Here is a 16,084-nt window from a genome sequence, read left to right as displayed (position 1 = left end):
CTCAGTGTTTGCCTCTTAGCATGTCATTACATTGCAGATTAACCACTTGAAGGTTAGGTAGAAACTCTTCGTTTGCATAGTTAAATGGATTTTGAAATATGGAAATTTCCTTTGCACTTACATAGGGGTCTGAAAGATGCTGTTGGAACTGTAGTTAGAGTTTAGAAATATTATGTCCACTGGAAATTTGTATGGGAATGGAAGTCTCACTTCTTGTTTTAACTTTTGACAGCAAAGGAAGTATATAAAGCAGTTTGACATTGTTTTGATTAAAACTATGCTAGCTGTCGAAATGTTACACTTTACCAGAGTGTAAGTTTCACCAACAATGCTGTTTTGCCTTGTAATTTTAGGTTGAATTCATTCAGAAATCAAGTCTGCCCTAAGGCTAATTTCCGAAACCATTCAGTGTTCAACAATAGTGGTTAAGGGTAGTTCTTGTTCAGGAAAAGAAATCAGTTCCATCCCTGTGCTCAGAAAAAAGTCAGTAAAACTTTAGCGCTGCTAAGTCATCAAACTGTGTCAGAATTTTCACCTTTTGTTTCTGACAGAAACTCATGACCTGCTGATGGTCAAGTTCACAGGAGTGTGTTAAATTCATCACTGACATTACTCGTTCACGAGCACGATAGATTCATGTGGTTTCCCACAAGGTACATGCTCATGAGTAATGCAGTGAGTAACCCTTACACAGGTTTTGCACGTTTGACCCCTTTTCTCTTCCATGCATTTTTACCACCATCAGTTGTAACACAGCCTAGCATATTCCAGTTTAGGTTGTACTCATTTAGTGTTTTCTCAGCTTCTCTGAAAATACTCTCACACGTAGCGCTTCCACATGGACTATTCATACAGGCTGGTTCTTCAGTCACTTCAAACTTAGCATTGATTCCCTAAGTAAACAACAACTGAGCATTGTGGTAATAAACTCAGCAAGAGCCAAGGAAAACCACTGAAATAATTTGCCATGTTTCTTAATTGACAGTTGATGGTTGTTCCGAGTGTCCTCAACTCTGAGCAACTGCTCTCACTGAAAGGCTAATAGTCTTAAACAAGGTTATTTTCTCTGGCCATATTTCTTCAGCTGTTACAATCAAACATGAGCTACTCACTCACTTGGCAAATGGCATTCCTTGCTTGTCTAACAAAAACTTTGAAAACTTGAAAACACTTTGGTTGCAGCCTCATTTCATTTTTTGTTTTGGTGAAGAAATTCTGCAGTGATAAGCTATTCCATTTTAAAATTTTGCATGTGTTTTGTCTTTGTTTTATGACCGTTGCTTTTCTGTGGGTTGGGAGGATTGAAGAAAGCTTAGTCTGTAAATGTTGGCATACACTGTATTCTTCTAGCATAGCTATAGTGTCATTGCATAATAAATAATGCTTTACCATGGAATTTGATAGCAAAATTATTTACATCCCACTGTGCCTTAAAAGTGTGGTATTCAGGGCCTTCTTTTTATTTGGATGGATGTGTATTTACTCCCTTTTTTTTTTTAATGTCATGGTGTGGCAATATTGGTGACACTTGGAATATTTTCAAGTTATAACTGTGTCACTGCAGTTTGTGGTGCACCAAGCAGTGGTGCAAAGTGATGAGAGTGCAACATACTGCCTCAGTCTCCACTCCTCACCTCTGCTGTTGTAGCCTGGAAGTTCCCATAGACAGTACACCAACAGGTGAGCGTGGCTGTGTTCCAGTGCATTTTTATTTATGGATATTGAAATTTGAATTTCATATCATTTTTATATATCATGAAATAGTCTTTTAATTTTTTTCCCCAACCATTTAAAAATGAGTCGTACGAAAACAGGCATTGGGTTGGATTTGGCCTTCAGGCTATATAGTTTGTGGACAGACCCTTGGTCCAGAATCTAGATAAATATAAGGAGCAATCCATTTGCTGTCAACCAGCTCTTCCTTCTGCCATAATAGTAATTCACTAGCACTGTTGTAGTTGTATATACTTTTTCAGTGGTACTGTGTTGAGGATCATTTGAAAGATCTTAATACATATTGCCAAATTGCTTTCTAGAATGTTTACCTTGCTTTTTATTAGAAAATCTATATTTGATACCCATCTCTGTAAACCTTATGTTATATTCTTAAGGCATGAATCAGACTTTGAACTAAAAAACTCTACCTATTTTCTATAAGCAGAGTTGCCCTTTTCTTATTGACATAAAGCCACTGGTGTTTTTGAGTATGTTCTAAAACAGCAGATCAGTTCTTCTTGTGTGTTCTTTGGCTATCCAGCTTAAATTCCATATCCTTTTAAAGAAGTGCATTCTAAATCCTTTCCTTTTTATATTTTAGCTGTGCAGAAGAGAGCATTGAATACAAATGTCACTTGTTCAGTAACTGGGTTGATAAGCTGCTAAGCCTCTCTCTGTATGACTATGAATTTGTTTAATAGAAATTATTTTCTAACTTTTGTTCTTAGCTTTTCTGTGACCTTCAAGCTTAGGACTCCAGACCCATTTTGTCTTTACAAGCAAAGAATGTTTATAACAAATTATTGTTGTGAAGTGGGGGCAACATTGAAGCCATTCCCAGCTTAGACACCACTTTGTAAAACTCGTATGAAATATGGTTCATGGAACCTCATAGACTTCTGATACTCAAAGGGTAACTGAAGCTTATCTAATATTGTTCGTTGACTTTGTCAGTAATAAAGTCTGTCTTCGGGCTAGAACCCAGGTAACACTGGCTGCTATGCCATTTAAATGGAGCTGAAATATCCACAAGGCTAAAGAAATATTGGAACACTTTTCAGAGTGCCATGCTACTTTTACTTTTCAGCCTTACTACAGTAACCTAGAAACTTACCTGTAGTCTTCTGAACAGAGAAACAAGAGCTAAGGGCCGAATAAAACAATCTTAAGTGTTTAAAGTGTTAACTGTGAAATGAAATTTCTTTGAAATTTTATTTTTAAAATTTCCAGGCCGGTTATGGTGGCTCACACCTGTAATCCCAGCACTTTGGGAGGCCGAGACGGGTGGATCACCTGAGGTCAGGAGTTCAAGACCAGCCTGGCCAACATGGAGAAACCCTGTCTCTACTAAAAATACAAAAATTAGCCAGGCGCCGAGGCACACACCTATAATCCCAGCTACCCCAGAGGCTGAGGCAGGAGAATGGCTTGAACCCGGGAGGTGGAGGTTGTAGTGAGCCAAGATCGCGCCATTGCACCCCAGCCTGGGCAACAGATTGAGACCCTGTCTCAAAAAAAAAAAAAAAAAAATTCCCTTCAGTAACATAAAATGAACTGTGAAAAATATGAGAGTCTCAAGTTATAACCAGCAAAAAGTGAGTCTTAAACCCGTAATATTCTTGCACAATACATTAAATCCTTTACTTATTAGCAAAGAACGGGGAAGCAACACCACTTGAATGAGTCACAACAAAAGCAGATTTAGGATTAACAGACACATGGCATATGAGGAAAGGAGAACTTAACTTTAAATCAGTGGAACTAACTGAAATTGTTGCACAGGGCAGAACTTAAGTGGTTGGTTATCCGTTGAACCACTGAACTTCTTCATGTAACTCTGGGGGAAATGGAGTCCTGGAGGAGTTGAGAGACTTGGCCAGAATCACTCCTTGTTAGAGAAAGGACTGAAATTCACATCTGTTCCTTAACATTAATATTAGAAAACAAGAAGACTTTGATCACTTCTGAAATTGTTAGGAAAAAAATATTGAAGGGTAACTTTCTCCCAGTAATTCATATTTTATCTGCCAGACACTTTTGGAAGGTAGGAGGAGAGGATACCAGTTGCCTCGTACTGAGCTTTGTATAAAATTTGAATGAGGACACTAAACACAAAAAGAAGTGATCAGAAGCTGTTGAGCTTATTGAGTCTAGAGACATCATCATTTGTTTCCATGTCCTCCATTTTTATTTTTTTAATTTTTCTGTTTTTAATTTTTGTGGGCACATAATAGATTGATATATTTCTGGCGTACATGAGCTGTTTTGATAGAGGCATGCAATGCGTAATAATCACTCATGTCACTCATGGGAGATAGGGTATCTCTCCCTTCAGGCATTTATCCTTTATGTTACAAACAATCCAATTATACTCTTTTAGTTATTTCTAAATGTACACTTAAATTATTAGTGACTGTAGTCACCCTGTTGTGCTATCAAATACTGGTCCATATTCATTCGCTTTAACTATCTTTTGTACCTATTAGCCGTCCCCACCTCCTGCCACCCCAACCCCTGCTGCCCTTCCCAGCCCTTGGTAACCACCCTTTTCTCTATCTCCATGGGTTCAATTGCTTTGATTTTTAGCTCCTACCAATAAGTGATAGCATGCAATGTTTGTCTTTCTGTGCCTGTCTCACTTCACTTAACATAATGACCTACAGTTCATATATGTTGTTGCAAATGACTGAATCTTTCTTTTTTATAGCTAAATAGGACTCCATTCTGTATGTGTATCACATTTTCTTTATCCATTCATCTGTTGATGGACGCTTAGGCTGCTTCCAAATCTTGGCTTTTGTGAAGAGTGCCGCAGTAAACGTGGGGGTGCAGATATCTCTCTCCGCCATATACTCATTTCCTTTCTTTTGGGTATATACCTAGCAGTGCCATTGCTGGATCATATTGTGTGATCTTGAGACCAAAAAATTACAGAACTGCTACTTTCAAGCTTTGTGACTCAAAGTGTGGTCCCAGGCACTCCTGGATTGCAGAAACTGGGGTCCCACCCAGACCTACTAAACCGGAGCCTGCAGTGTGAGGAGATCTTCACATGATTCCCAGGCATACTAAATGAGGTGCTGCTTCAGGAACACTTGGAAGTAGCTTCAGGCAGGGGCAGTGCTGCAGCTGTAGAATCCCGCGGGAAAGTGAAACGCAGGGGGTGAGGACTAGGAGACTCGGACACAGACCCCTTCTTTGCCAAAATAGTTCCCCTCTTCTCTGTGTCCTCTGGTCAAGCATTTTCATGTTAGGAATGTATTCTCGTACAGTTTAGATGTTTGAAATTGTTTGAAAGTTTTGTAGAGAAAACTGGGCTCAGAAAGGATAGGCCACTCGGGAAGAGACCTGTTGGAGATGTGAAGCTGGCAGCACTATCCAGGACCTTCCTGAGCAAGGCACGCCTGTCCATGCCTGTGGTTGGGGGATTTTGTACAGTATTCTTACCTCATCTCTGGTTTGGTTTGTCTCTGAAGATAACTACCGTCACTATTAAGCTAGAAAATGTAGACAAAAAGACTGTCACTTAAATTTTATATGTAGATTTATGTTTTATCTCAAAAGCAGTTTTCATCTTCTAATTATATGTCTTCACTGTGGATACGTAGTTACAGCAAAAAGCATGTGTGTAATTCTGTCCAAGTAGATGATCACTTGGGATATTGATTCTGGTAAGCATTTGTGAAATCAGCCTGCCTTTGCAGATTTAGCACTCTGACAGAGCAGATGTTTTATATGTTTTTAGGAAGGTTAGCTGTCTGACATTGGTGACTAAACAAAGTCTGTTTGGGTTAAGTGTACAACCAGACAGTATGATATAAACCGTTGTAACAAGATCTTCCATTTCTAAGCCCTAATAACTATTTGTTTTCTTCTTGTTTTTAGGGTGAATCTGTAAAATATTTCCTGGATAACTTGGATAAACTTGGAGAACCAGTAAGTGTTTAAACCGAATGTTTCTGTTTAGTGCCATTTGAAAGCAGAAGTCAGGATATCGATGTTAGGAAATTTAGAAAAATTATGTATTAAGCTATTTGCTTCTTTCTCTGTCTCTCTCTCTCTCTTTTTTTTTTTTAGTGGTGGCATTCTGATTCTTCCCTGCTTTATTTAGAGTGATTGGTAGCTCAGAATATTGAATGATTTTTATTTTTTCAAAGTGAAAGTATTTTTATTGTTTAATCATGACACTTCTTTTTTCTCCCTCTAACTGTCCAGGTCTCTACCATTTTCTTGAGGAATGCTTTATCTGCTATTTCTTGGAAGTAAAACAGTTTAGAGAAAGAAGTTTGTGTTTGAAAATGATATTGTGCATTATCTATTATACTTTAGTGTCTTTAGAGGTTGTTTGTAAACAGAAATAGAACACAGTGGGTTGACTGATTTCCAAATCTTTTGACAAATGACATTTTCGAATTCATGCCCCTTTGTGTCAAGTTACGGAGTAGGAGGGCTAGATTTTAAAGGCTGAAGAAGACTCCATGAGGCAGGGGGAGTCGCCCTTGAAAAGAGAGTTTATCATTTTGCTGTAGGTATTCCTCAGAGCCAGCAGCTCTAAGCTGGCGCTGTGGCCAGCGGGGCCCACTGCAGGCAGAGCAGCTCCGCTTGTTTGACTTCTGTATTGGGCGTACACAGAAGAGTTCACTGGGAGAAAGGTTTCTGCTGCTTAGGAAAATTTTGAAAGCCATTGCCTTAGAGTCATCTGTTACTCTCTAAATGTAGCACAGCTTCATTTGCCTCCTCATAAGGCAAGTTTCTCCTTCTTCACACAGCTAGTATGTGTGTGTCCTCATCAACATACTCTGCTCTGCCAGACTGTTTAGCACTTGACTGCATGAAGTTCTGTGCTTCATGTGAAGCAGCCTTTAGATTGCTAACTAGATTATTAGCTTTAATAGAGACAATAATAGAGAACTTTTTATTTTTATGGAATTACATTTTTTAAAAGCTCAGGGCCCGGTGTGTTTCTGAAGGAGCTGGCATAGGTGTATGCTGTAAATTGGTATTGCCTTCTAGAAAGCATTTGGGTGTTAAATATCCAGAGTCATTAAAATATTTGTAACCTTTAATGTCATAATCGTATCCCTGATTATTTTAATCCTAGGAAATAGTCCAAAAGAAAAAAAAACATGTGCATGAGAATTTTAATTGCAGTATTTCTGTTAATTATGGCTAAAAATTGGAAACAACCTTAATGACCACTAGTAGGTGAATGTTAATGTAAAGTACAGCACATTAATGCATTTGGTGTATTTTATTGTCTTTTAAAATGAGGTATGATTGTATCAGCATATGGAACAGTTCACAAAATATTAAGCAAAAATGTAGAGGTAGGCTGAACGCTGTGTGCATATGCTGATTATAAATAAAGCAGGCGTGTATGTGAACAAAGCTAGAAGAAAACATGGAAAAGCTAACACTTGAGTCCTCTAGAGTTAATGAATGGCTGTTGGTTGCCAGTAACTAAGAACCCACCTACTTTTAAAAAATTCGAAATTCTGGCCGGGTGCAGTGGCTCACGCCCATAATCCCAGCACATTGGGAGGCTGAGGCGGGCGGATCACTTGAGGTCAGGAGTTCGAGACCAGCCTGGCCAAAATGGCGAAACCCCGTCTTTACTAAAAATACAAAGAATTAGCCGGCCTTGGTGGTGCACACCTGTAGTCCCAGCTATTTGGGAGGCTGAGGAGGAGAATCGCTTGAACCCGGGAGGCAGAGGTTGCAGTGAGCCGAGATTCCACCACTGCACTCCAATCTGGGCAACAGAGCAAGACTCCATCTCAAAAAAATATGTATATATATATATTCTTAATTCCATTGCATCATTTTGAGACAATGAGTATTCTTGTTGTAATGAAATTTCAAAATCATATGACACTATTCAGAAAGGCATAAAGTGCAGCATTGTAAATAACAGTCAGCATTGTTTTAAATCCTGCCTTGATTTTTAAAATATTTTGACCTTGATGATAAATATTAGCTGTCCCGTTCATGTATTACCAGAAAGTTGTGTTGTAGTTTTGGAAAAATGCTAGACTGACAAGGAAGAACCAGTTACATTGCATAAGGAAGTGTGCCATCACAGAGTAGCCGGTGACTTGTGTGACCAGCAGCTTCTGTTTGTTCAGGGTCTTAGAGTTCACTGACCAAGAGTGCAGAGAAGAGCTCATTTGATCCTTGCAACAACCCTCCCTCCCAGGTAGATAGACCAAGTGTGATCACCTCCATTTCACAGACGGAGGTGCTGACACTCAGAGTAAGTGACTACTTTGAGTTCTTGGGTCAATAAGTAAGAAAGCTAGAATATAGTTAATTATAGTAGAGAAAGGGTTTTTCACACATGTAATATAGCAGCAATGAAAACATAGAAGTTCTAAGTCATGAGTGAGGTTGCACAGTAAAAGAACTTTTAGAATAGGTTAGAGAGAGGTGGGCAGAACTTGGAACTGGGAAGTGATCCTTGTGAATTGGCACTGGAATCAGATCCCATTGCTTTTTTTTTTTTTTTTTTTTTTTTTTGAGACAAAGTCTTGCTCTGTCACCCAGGCTGGAGTGCAGTGGCGTGATCTCAGCTCACTGCAAGCTCCACCTCCTGGGTTCACACCACTCGCCTGCCTCAGCCTCCTGAGTAGCTGGGACTACAGGCACCCGCCACCACACCTGGCTAATTTTTTTGTATTTTTAGTAGAGATGGGGTTTCACTGTGTTATCCAGGATGGTCTCAATCTCCTGACCTCATGATCCGCCTGTCTTGGCCTCCCAAAGTGCTGGGATTACAAGCGTGAGCCACCGCGCCCAGCCCCCATTGCTTTTAATAGAGGAGCAAGGAGCAGTGTGGAGAAGGTGGATATGCAGACAGGAAGATCACTCTGGCTAGAACCAAGAGTGGCTGATAGTGGGGAGTAAGATTGCAGGTAGATATATAGCAGTGAGGGTGAGTGAGAACAATTGATAAGACTTCAGCTTAAATTTTAAGTAGTATTGCAGGGATGAGAACAAGTAGATTCTGGCCATTTGTAGTAAATTTTGAACCTGTCCTGCTAACATTTTAATGTATCTTGGCTTTTGTTGTGGGGAGCACAAGTGGGGTCTTGCTATATTGCCCAGGATACTCTCAAACTCTGGGCTTCGCAAGCAGTCCTCCTGCCTCAGCCTCCCAAAGTGCTGGGATTATAGGCATGACCCACCATGTCTGACCAGTCTTGGCATTTTATAATAAGCATAATCTATCTGAAAATGTCACTTAAAAGGTCATTTTGTTTGCATATCTATTCACTAGTCCAGTTAGTGGTCCATTAAAAATTCGAATTACTTCGGGATTACTAAGTATAAAACAATTATTTTCTTTTCCAGGATTATATTCCATCACAACAAGATATTCTGCTTGCCAGAAGACCCACCAAAGGCATCCATGAATATGACTTTGAAATAAAAAATGTTCCTTTCAAAATGGTTGATGTAGGTGGTCAGAGATCAGAAAGGAAACGTTGGTTTGAATGTTTCGACAGTGTGACATCAATACTTTTCCTTGTTTCCTCAAGTGAATTTGACCAGGTGCTTATGGAAGATCGACTGACCAATCGCCTTACAGAGTCTCTGAACATTTTTGAAACAATCGTCAATAACCGGGTTTTCAGCAATGTCTCCATAATTCTGTTCTTAAACAAGACAGACTTGCTTGAGGAGAAGGTGCAAATTGTGAGCATCAAAGACTATTTCCTAGAATTTGAAGGGGATCCCCACTGCTTAAGAGACGTCCAAAAATTCCTGGTGGAATGTTTCCGGAACAAACGCCGGGACCAGCAGCAGAAGCCCTTATACCACCACTTCACCACTGCTATCAACACGGAGAACATCCGCCTCGTTTTCCGTGACGTGAAGGATACTATTCTGCATGACAACCTCAAGCAGCTCATGCTACAGTGATGCACAAAAGACTTGCTGTTTTAATATCTTTTTGTGTTTTTGATGTTTTCTGTTTGTTTTGTTTTTTAAAATAGCAGTTTACAACCAGAATTAGAACAATCTTAATTCTACTTTTAACTTCTTGAAAATCTTAGTACTTTTTCTGCGGCCTTTGGTTTGTGGCTGAAAGCTGTTGAGTGACATCGCCAAGATTTGCTGTAATGCAGGCTTTGATCTGTTTCACCATGGCTTCTATTCAAGTCCAGTTAAAACTTCCCAGCTGACCTCAGACTAGGCATATTTCAGGCTTTAAATTATTCTACTTTTCAAACTGAATTCTCCTGCGGTGCCAAGTGTCGAAGGTGTCCTTAAATACTTGTAGGGATGAGGTTAGGAATATTCAGTTCCAAAACAAGATATCTTCTGTCCGCCTTACACATAGCAGTGACACTTGTTGCCCAGCTTTATGGTGACCTACTTTGTAAGGGCTGTTAGAAAAAAGTTTGATCTAAGAAATGGCATTCTATAGATTTATAGAAGGTTTAGCCTTCATATTTTAATTGCTTGTATACACAACAGCTGTTTTGCTTTTAGATTTCTGTGTTTCTGAAGGTAATGTTCTTGCTGTTTTCAAGTCTACATAAGGATCTTTGGTCTGATGCTGATGAAGAGTTCACAGGTGGTACGGGAGAGCAAAAGGCAAGCTAATACTATTTACCGTGTTTTGGTCAAACCTAATGAGTGAAATAGAATTTGCCTTTCTCATATTTAATTATCATGTAGTTTAATGTACCATATGTGAAACATTCTGGCCATAGCAGCAACTAAAAACTGCAAGCAACTTGGTAACAGAACTTTCTAAATAAACTTAACCTGTTCCAGAATGTCATGTATTTGACTTTTAAGCCCTATCTCAGTTGGTCAGTAAAGACCAATCCTTACTGTAGGAAATCATTGTTGTATCATCACAAACATCTATCTTTTGCTGTCCTGTCCAGTCCCATCTACTCCACACTGTGGCATTTGTGGCATCGTTTTGTTTATTTGGAGTTTGCTAAGGGCAGTATTTTTCTGTCAGACTATTCAAGAAGGCATTATTTGAGATTCCTGTTCATTCTTGGTGTGTCTCTAACAGATACAGTATGTATACATTTGTATAATTGTTGTTGTTGAAAGTCCAGCTTTTTTGAGGTATATTTTAAATGTTTTAAGGATGCTTCTAAGGATCAGTAGTAATTTTTTTAGTTCGCACCTAAAGATGATTACATTGACCTCCCCCCACTGCTTACCAAATTAAAATGTGTCCACAAAGTAGCTTTGTGATCGCAGATACATTCATAGTGAACTCATCAGAATGGCTGGTTTGCAGTACTGAAATACTATCTTGTAGGCTGTACTTAGTGCTACAATTAGAGAAACAGAAGTCCAAGGCTGGCGACAGCTTGAAAAGTCTGACAGCTTTTCTACTTTTTCTGAAAATTTTAAGACTGTGATATCTGTCATTTTACTGTATAGCTGACTGTGTACTCAGGTATTTTATTGGTCCGTGAAAGATTGGTCGTTATGGATCACCCAGCCTTTCCAAGTCAGTGGCTGTTGTTCTGTCTTGCTGTCTGATATGAGAGTGGGGCTTTTCAGTGAACTAACCAGGGATTGTTCTTGACATACCTGACTTTTCTCACATTTGAACTTCCACTATCATTGTATCCATATAACTTCTAGCGTTTTCATGCCATGGTAATCCGTGAGCTACACATACGTAGCTCGGCACCGTGATGCAGGTGTTCATGGTATCACTCATGCATGTTTGAATAGTTCTACATCTAGTGCTTCTTGCCAAAAAGAATACATTGTTTAAATTCACAAAATTAGCATAATTGCAGTGCCAATGAATATCGGAATATGTGCACAGTAACATTTGGACTATTCAGTGGAGAGTTTACCCATACATTTAGCAAATTGAATGGCCAAAACATTTGACTCCAGTGAGGGCTCAAGTTAGATCCCTATAGAAAGAGGACACTTCATCTTACTTAAGTCATAGTTAAGATCTGTGATACGAACCATAGGTATTGTCTGACAAAGCAGAAATCACCAAGTTTCCCCATTTGGATTACCACCAAGAAGTGTTGAAACACCAAATAGATATCATGTTATTTTGGGCATTTGCAGTTTTCTTCCCTGCTGCATGTAATGTCTCAGAATCAACATTCTTTTAAAATCTAGACTATGTTTTGAGGCAATGAATTACTTATATTCAACTTAGGCTTGTTTTGACATTCAGTAGAACTTTTAAATTCCATCTAAAGGCTTCAGTCCACATTTTTTTATACGTTGTATTTTAAAAACGTTTGAAAGGAGTCTTAACACCTGTATCATGAAAACTGAATCCTTTTGAAATACCACTATATGAAGAGAGAGATGAAATTTAGTGAACAGAATTGAAAAGGTGCTCATAATTTTCACTATGCCAACTTACCCCAGTCTCTAAAAAAGTAATTTAGATTTAAAGTTCTTTGATGTATTTGATTTTCTAAATCTTTATGGTTATGATTTGGAATAAAATGTGCCTAATCCTGTATTACATTCTGTTCTTAAATCTGAATGCCTTCTCATTTAATTCTGAAGAAATATCACACAAGTGTCTTCATTGACCTTGAAGAAATGTATAGTATACACAGTTGCCTTATAAAACAACATAAATTTAGACCATAACTTTTATAGAGAAAGGGTTTTGTCAAATGTTTTCTGAAAATCTGAATAATTCAAAGCATGCCTCTGCCCCTTTAATATTTTTAATAACCTGCATTGTTGCTGTCTGCCAAATATTAAATCGAAATCTTCATTTCAGTTTTATTATCTGGAAAGGGCACTGGATTGCTCTGCAACCAAAGAAAGCAATATGGAATGAAAAAAATCATTCACTTTTGTCTTATTTTCTTTTAAGGTGTATTGGCATGTAATTTGCATAGAAAAGGTCCTCTGGTTAGTCTCTCAAATTGAGACTGTTTAGGGAAATCCTTATTCAGTTGGTGGCAGTGGTTGGTTTAAAGTGGAAGGAAATAAGATCACCTTAATACCAGAAATGATTAGAAGTGCTGATTTAGATTCAACAAATACCATATGTCCTTATCATTTTTTGTAAGAAGAAATTGGTTAAGTCCTAACTTTCAATGTGTACCCAAATACTTGTATTTATGCTTTTGATAAAATGTATTTTCAGCATTATTACACATCCAATTATGCCTTATTTATATATGAAGAATAAAGTTACCATGTTATACTGTTATGTCCTAAAATTCAAATCACTATTTGAGAAACCCTCAAATTGGTGCTTTCATTATATAATGATACATTTAGACAAAACCCCAAACTAAGCCATTTGAAACAAGATTCTCTCCATTGCAATTTGTAGCAATGTTATTTCTGTGTATGTCATGAGAAGGCTAAATATCAGTGTTAATTTCTTGTTTGAATCCATGAAATCATGCCTGTAAAGCCCAAACATTTGTAACAAACTCCCTAATAAATTTAGAGAAAGTCATTCTGTTACCATTTCATTTATTTTAGTTTTATTTGAGAAATTAAGACCAGAAGTTTTGCTTGTCTTTTTCACTTGGAAATCTGACTTAGTACCTAGTTAATTTGTCTCTCTCCCATCATTTTAAGGTGTTCGCTTCTGTTAATCACAGATTATCTGTCCTTGTGTTGTGCTGCTTGACTAAAAGCACTGTTCTGTTTTGTTTTGTTTTTTTAATGATAGGATACAGGGTGGCTTTTCAGTCTAGTAAACATGAGGAGGGGAGAGATTGTGGGTGGGTGTGGGGGTGTCCGCATGTCCCAAATATAGCACATGCCCATTTTTTTATGGTACGAGGTTAGGGCTTAATAAATGTATACTAGATCTTGAAGTGTAAGTCTAAGTCTGAATATTTTAAACAAGTTGGACTTTATGGCTTTTTCAAGTTCCATCAAGTAGATATTAGTCTTAGGCTGGTAGGTGATTAGCAACATTATTTGGAGTACAGTGTTTGTACCACTAGCATTCTTATGTCTGTACTTGAACGTATAGTTAGCATTTAAGTTATGTTCACTCTTGTAGCATTCAGGTCTTACCATCTGGTTTCAAATGCGAGAGCTTATATGAACATTGTTTTGAAAGCATGAATGATACGGCAATATTTTATGGCTTGATAAGGAGAGTTTTGTGACATATACAAATCTGCTGTTAATGATGAAAGTTTACAGATGGATCAGAGTATGCTGGAACTCAATGTGCATAAATTTTCAGTCAGTGAATATCACTGAACGTCATATACTACTTGGTATGTGACTTTGGTTTGTATTAAGAAAGCTTGTTTATGATATTTTTTGCCATAGTAAGTGATAAATTGTCCTTAATCATGCCTATTTGGTGGTACTAGGAAAGAAAGGGGTAGAGATTAATTCTTGCAAAGTATATGCAACAGTGCAACAAACTATGCCATTTACCTTTTACCTCTTGAAGGCAGGATCGCAAAACGTTTGAAGTGGCTTTTCTAAACTACTCTACTCTGGTGAGAGCTCATTTACCACAAGAAGCCTTATAAAAAAGTATATTTTGTAATAACCCCGTAGATACTGTACCTAACAAAACATGACTTGTATTAGGTCTATAAAATATTTGTGGCTTAGGGTTTTGTTTTGGTTTTTTTTTACATATATCTTTTTATAACTTTCCAGGAACTAAGCACATTATCTGATAATTGTTGTAAATTTTTTTGTCAGTGCTTTAGTTCAGGATGGGCAATAAATTATTTCCAAAGGAGGTCTAAAAGTGGAAAGAGTGGTTTGATTTTATAAAATGAGTTGTTAGTTCATTACAGCTTTTTACTTTTGTACATATTTTGCAAAATATTTGCCTCTTGCTATTAATATTTGGTTTGTAAAAATTACTGACATTTAATAAACATTTGTAAATGATTCAATACTATGATGTTATTTAACAGTTTGGTAATTGTAAAGTGTAAAGCAGATACTGAAAGTTTGAAAGCAAAAGTTTCATCTAGGGACTGAGTTAAGGCACAGAAATCTACTTCAGCAGAATCCCAATCAATGCCACTTGGCTTGAATATTAGTCTAGAAACTTCTTACTAGAAATGGAGATGTGGACTTCTTCCAAGGAAGTTCTCAGACACAATATATTTTGACAAGGGAATAGGGGAAGAGAAACCACTTGTTTTCTCTCCTCTTATGGCCACTGAAACTGTATTAGGGTGTACCTGAGCTCAGTTCATCCAGCTGTGACAATATTAATAATTCTGTTACGTCTGTTGTAATTAATGTTTGGAGACAAGCCAACGTTGACCACTCATCTTTTTTAAAAAAATAAACTTCATGTTAGATTATGATTTACAGAAAAATTTCAAGACAGTACAGAGTTCCCCTATACTCCACACCCCTTATAATAGTTCCCGTAGTTACTGTCTTGCATTACTTTGGTACATTTGTCATAATTAATGAACCAATACTGATAACATTATTCACTAAAGCCCATACTTTGTTCTTATTTCCTTAGTTTTCCCCTAATGTCTTACTTGTGTTCCAGGATCCATCCAGCACACGACATTACATTGACTTGTCATGTCTCCTTCAGCTCTTCTTGGTAATTAACAGACTCCTGTTTCTCAGACTTTCTGTTTTTGATTACTTTGGCAGGTGTTTTTTGTTTTTGTTTTTTCTTTTTGAGACAGGGTCTCACTCCTTTGTCACCCAGGCTGGAGTGCAGTGGCCCGATCTCAGCTCACTGCAGCCTCCGCCTCCCAGGTTCAAGTGATTCTCCTGCCTCAGCCACCCAAGTAGCTGGGATTACAGGTGCGTGCCACCACACCCAGCTCCTTTTTGTGTTTTTAGTGGAGACAGAGTTTTGCCATGTTGCCCAGACTGGTCTGGAACTCCTGAGCTCAAGTGATTTGCCTGCCTGGGTCTCCCAAATTGCTGGGATTACAGGCTTGAGGACTTTGGCAGTTTTGAGGAGTACTGGTCAGGTATTTTGTAGAATGCCCTTCTGTTGAAATTTGGCGTTTTTCACATGATTAGACTGGGTTATGCGTTTGGGAACCAGAGAGAGAAAGTATCATTCTCATCAAATCGTATCAAGCGCACCTTCTGTGGTTACTACTCATCTTTTCCCTTTACGCTTTCCGCTAAGTTAGCAGTTGTCAAATCACTTGGCATCTTTACGCCTTTTCTTACCTGGCGTGTATTGAAAGCTATGGCTGGGCGTGGTGGCTCACGCTTGTGATCCCAGCACTTTGGGAGGCCAAGGCTGGCTGATCACTTGAGCTCACGAGTTCGAGACCAGCCTGGACAACATGGTGAAATCCCGTCTTTACAAAAATTAGATGGGCACGGTGGCATGGGCCTGTAGTCCCCCAGCTACTCGGGAGGCCGTGGAGGTTGCAGTGAGCCAAGATCGCGCCACTGC

General features: G+C 38.4%; 1 protein-coding gene across 1 annotated transcript in view; it reads left to right on the top strand.

The window, feature by feature from the left end:
* The window catches only part of GNA13 (G protein subunit alpha 13), a 46,117-nt gene extending 32,955 nt beyond the window's left edge, over window positions 1-13,162 (top strand). Inside the window, exons 3-4 of the mRNA XM_054457442.2 lie at window positions 5,602-5,652; window positions 9,067-13,162. Of these exons, the coding sequence (XP_054313417.1) occupies window positions 5,602-5,652; window positions 9,067-9,639 (624 nt within the window). The 3' untranslated portion in view covers window positions 9,640-13,162. The remainder of the gene's footprint in view (window positions 1-5,601; window positions 5,653-9,066) is intronic.
* The last annotated feature ends 2,922 nt before the right edge of the window (window positions 13,163-16,084 follow it).

Source organism: Pongo pygmaeus, chromosome 19, assembly GCF_028885625.2.
Source record: "Pongo pygmaeus isolate AG05252 chromosome 19, NHGRI_mPonPyg2-v2.0_pri, whole genome shotgun sequence".
In the NCBI taxonomy this organism is placed as follows: Eukaryota; Metazoa; Chordata; class Mammalia; order Primates; family Hominidae; genus Pongo; species Pongo pygmaeus.
The sequence above is the reverse complement of the archived record's forward strand: the minus strand, read 5'-3'. Positions and strand labels throughout refer to the sequence as shown.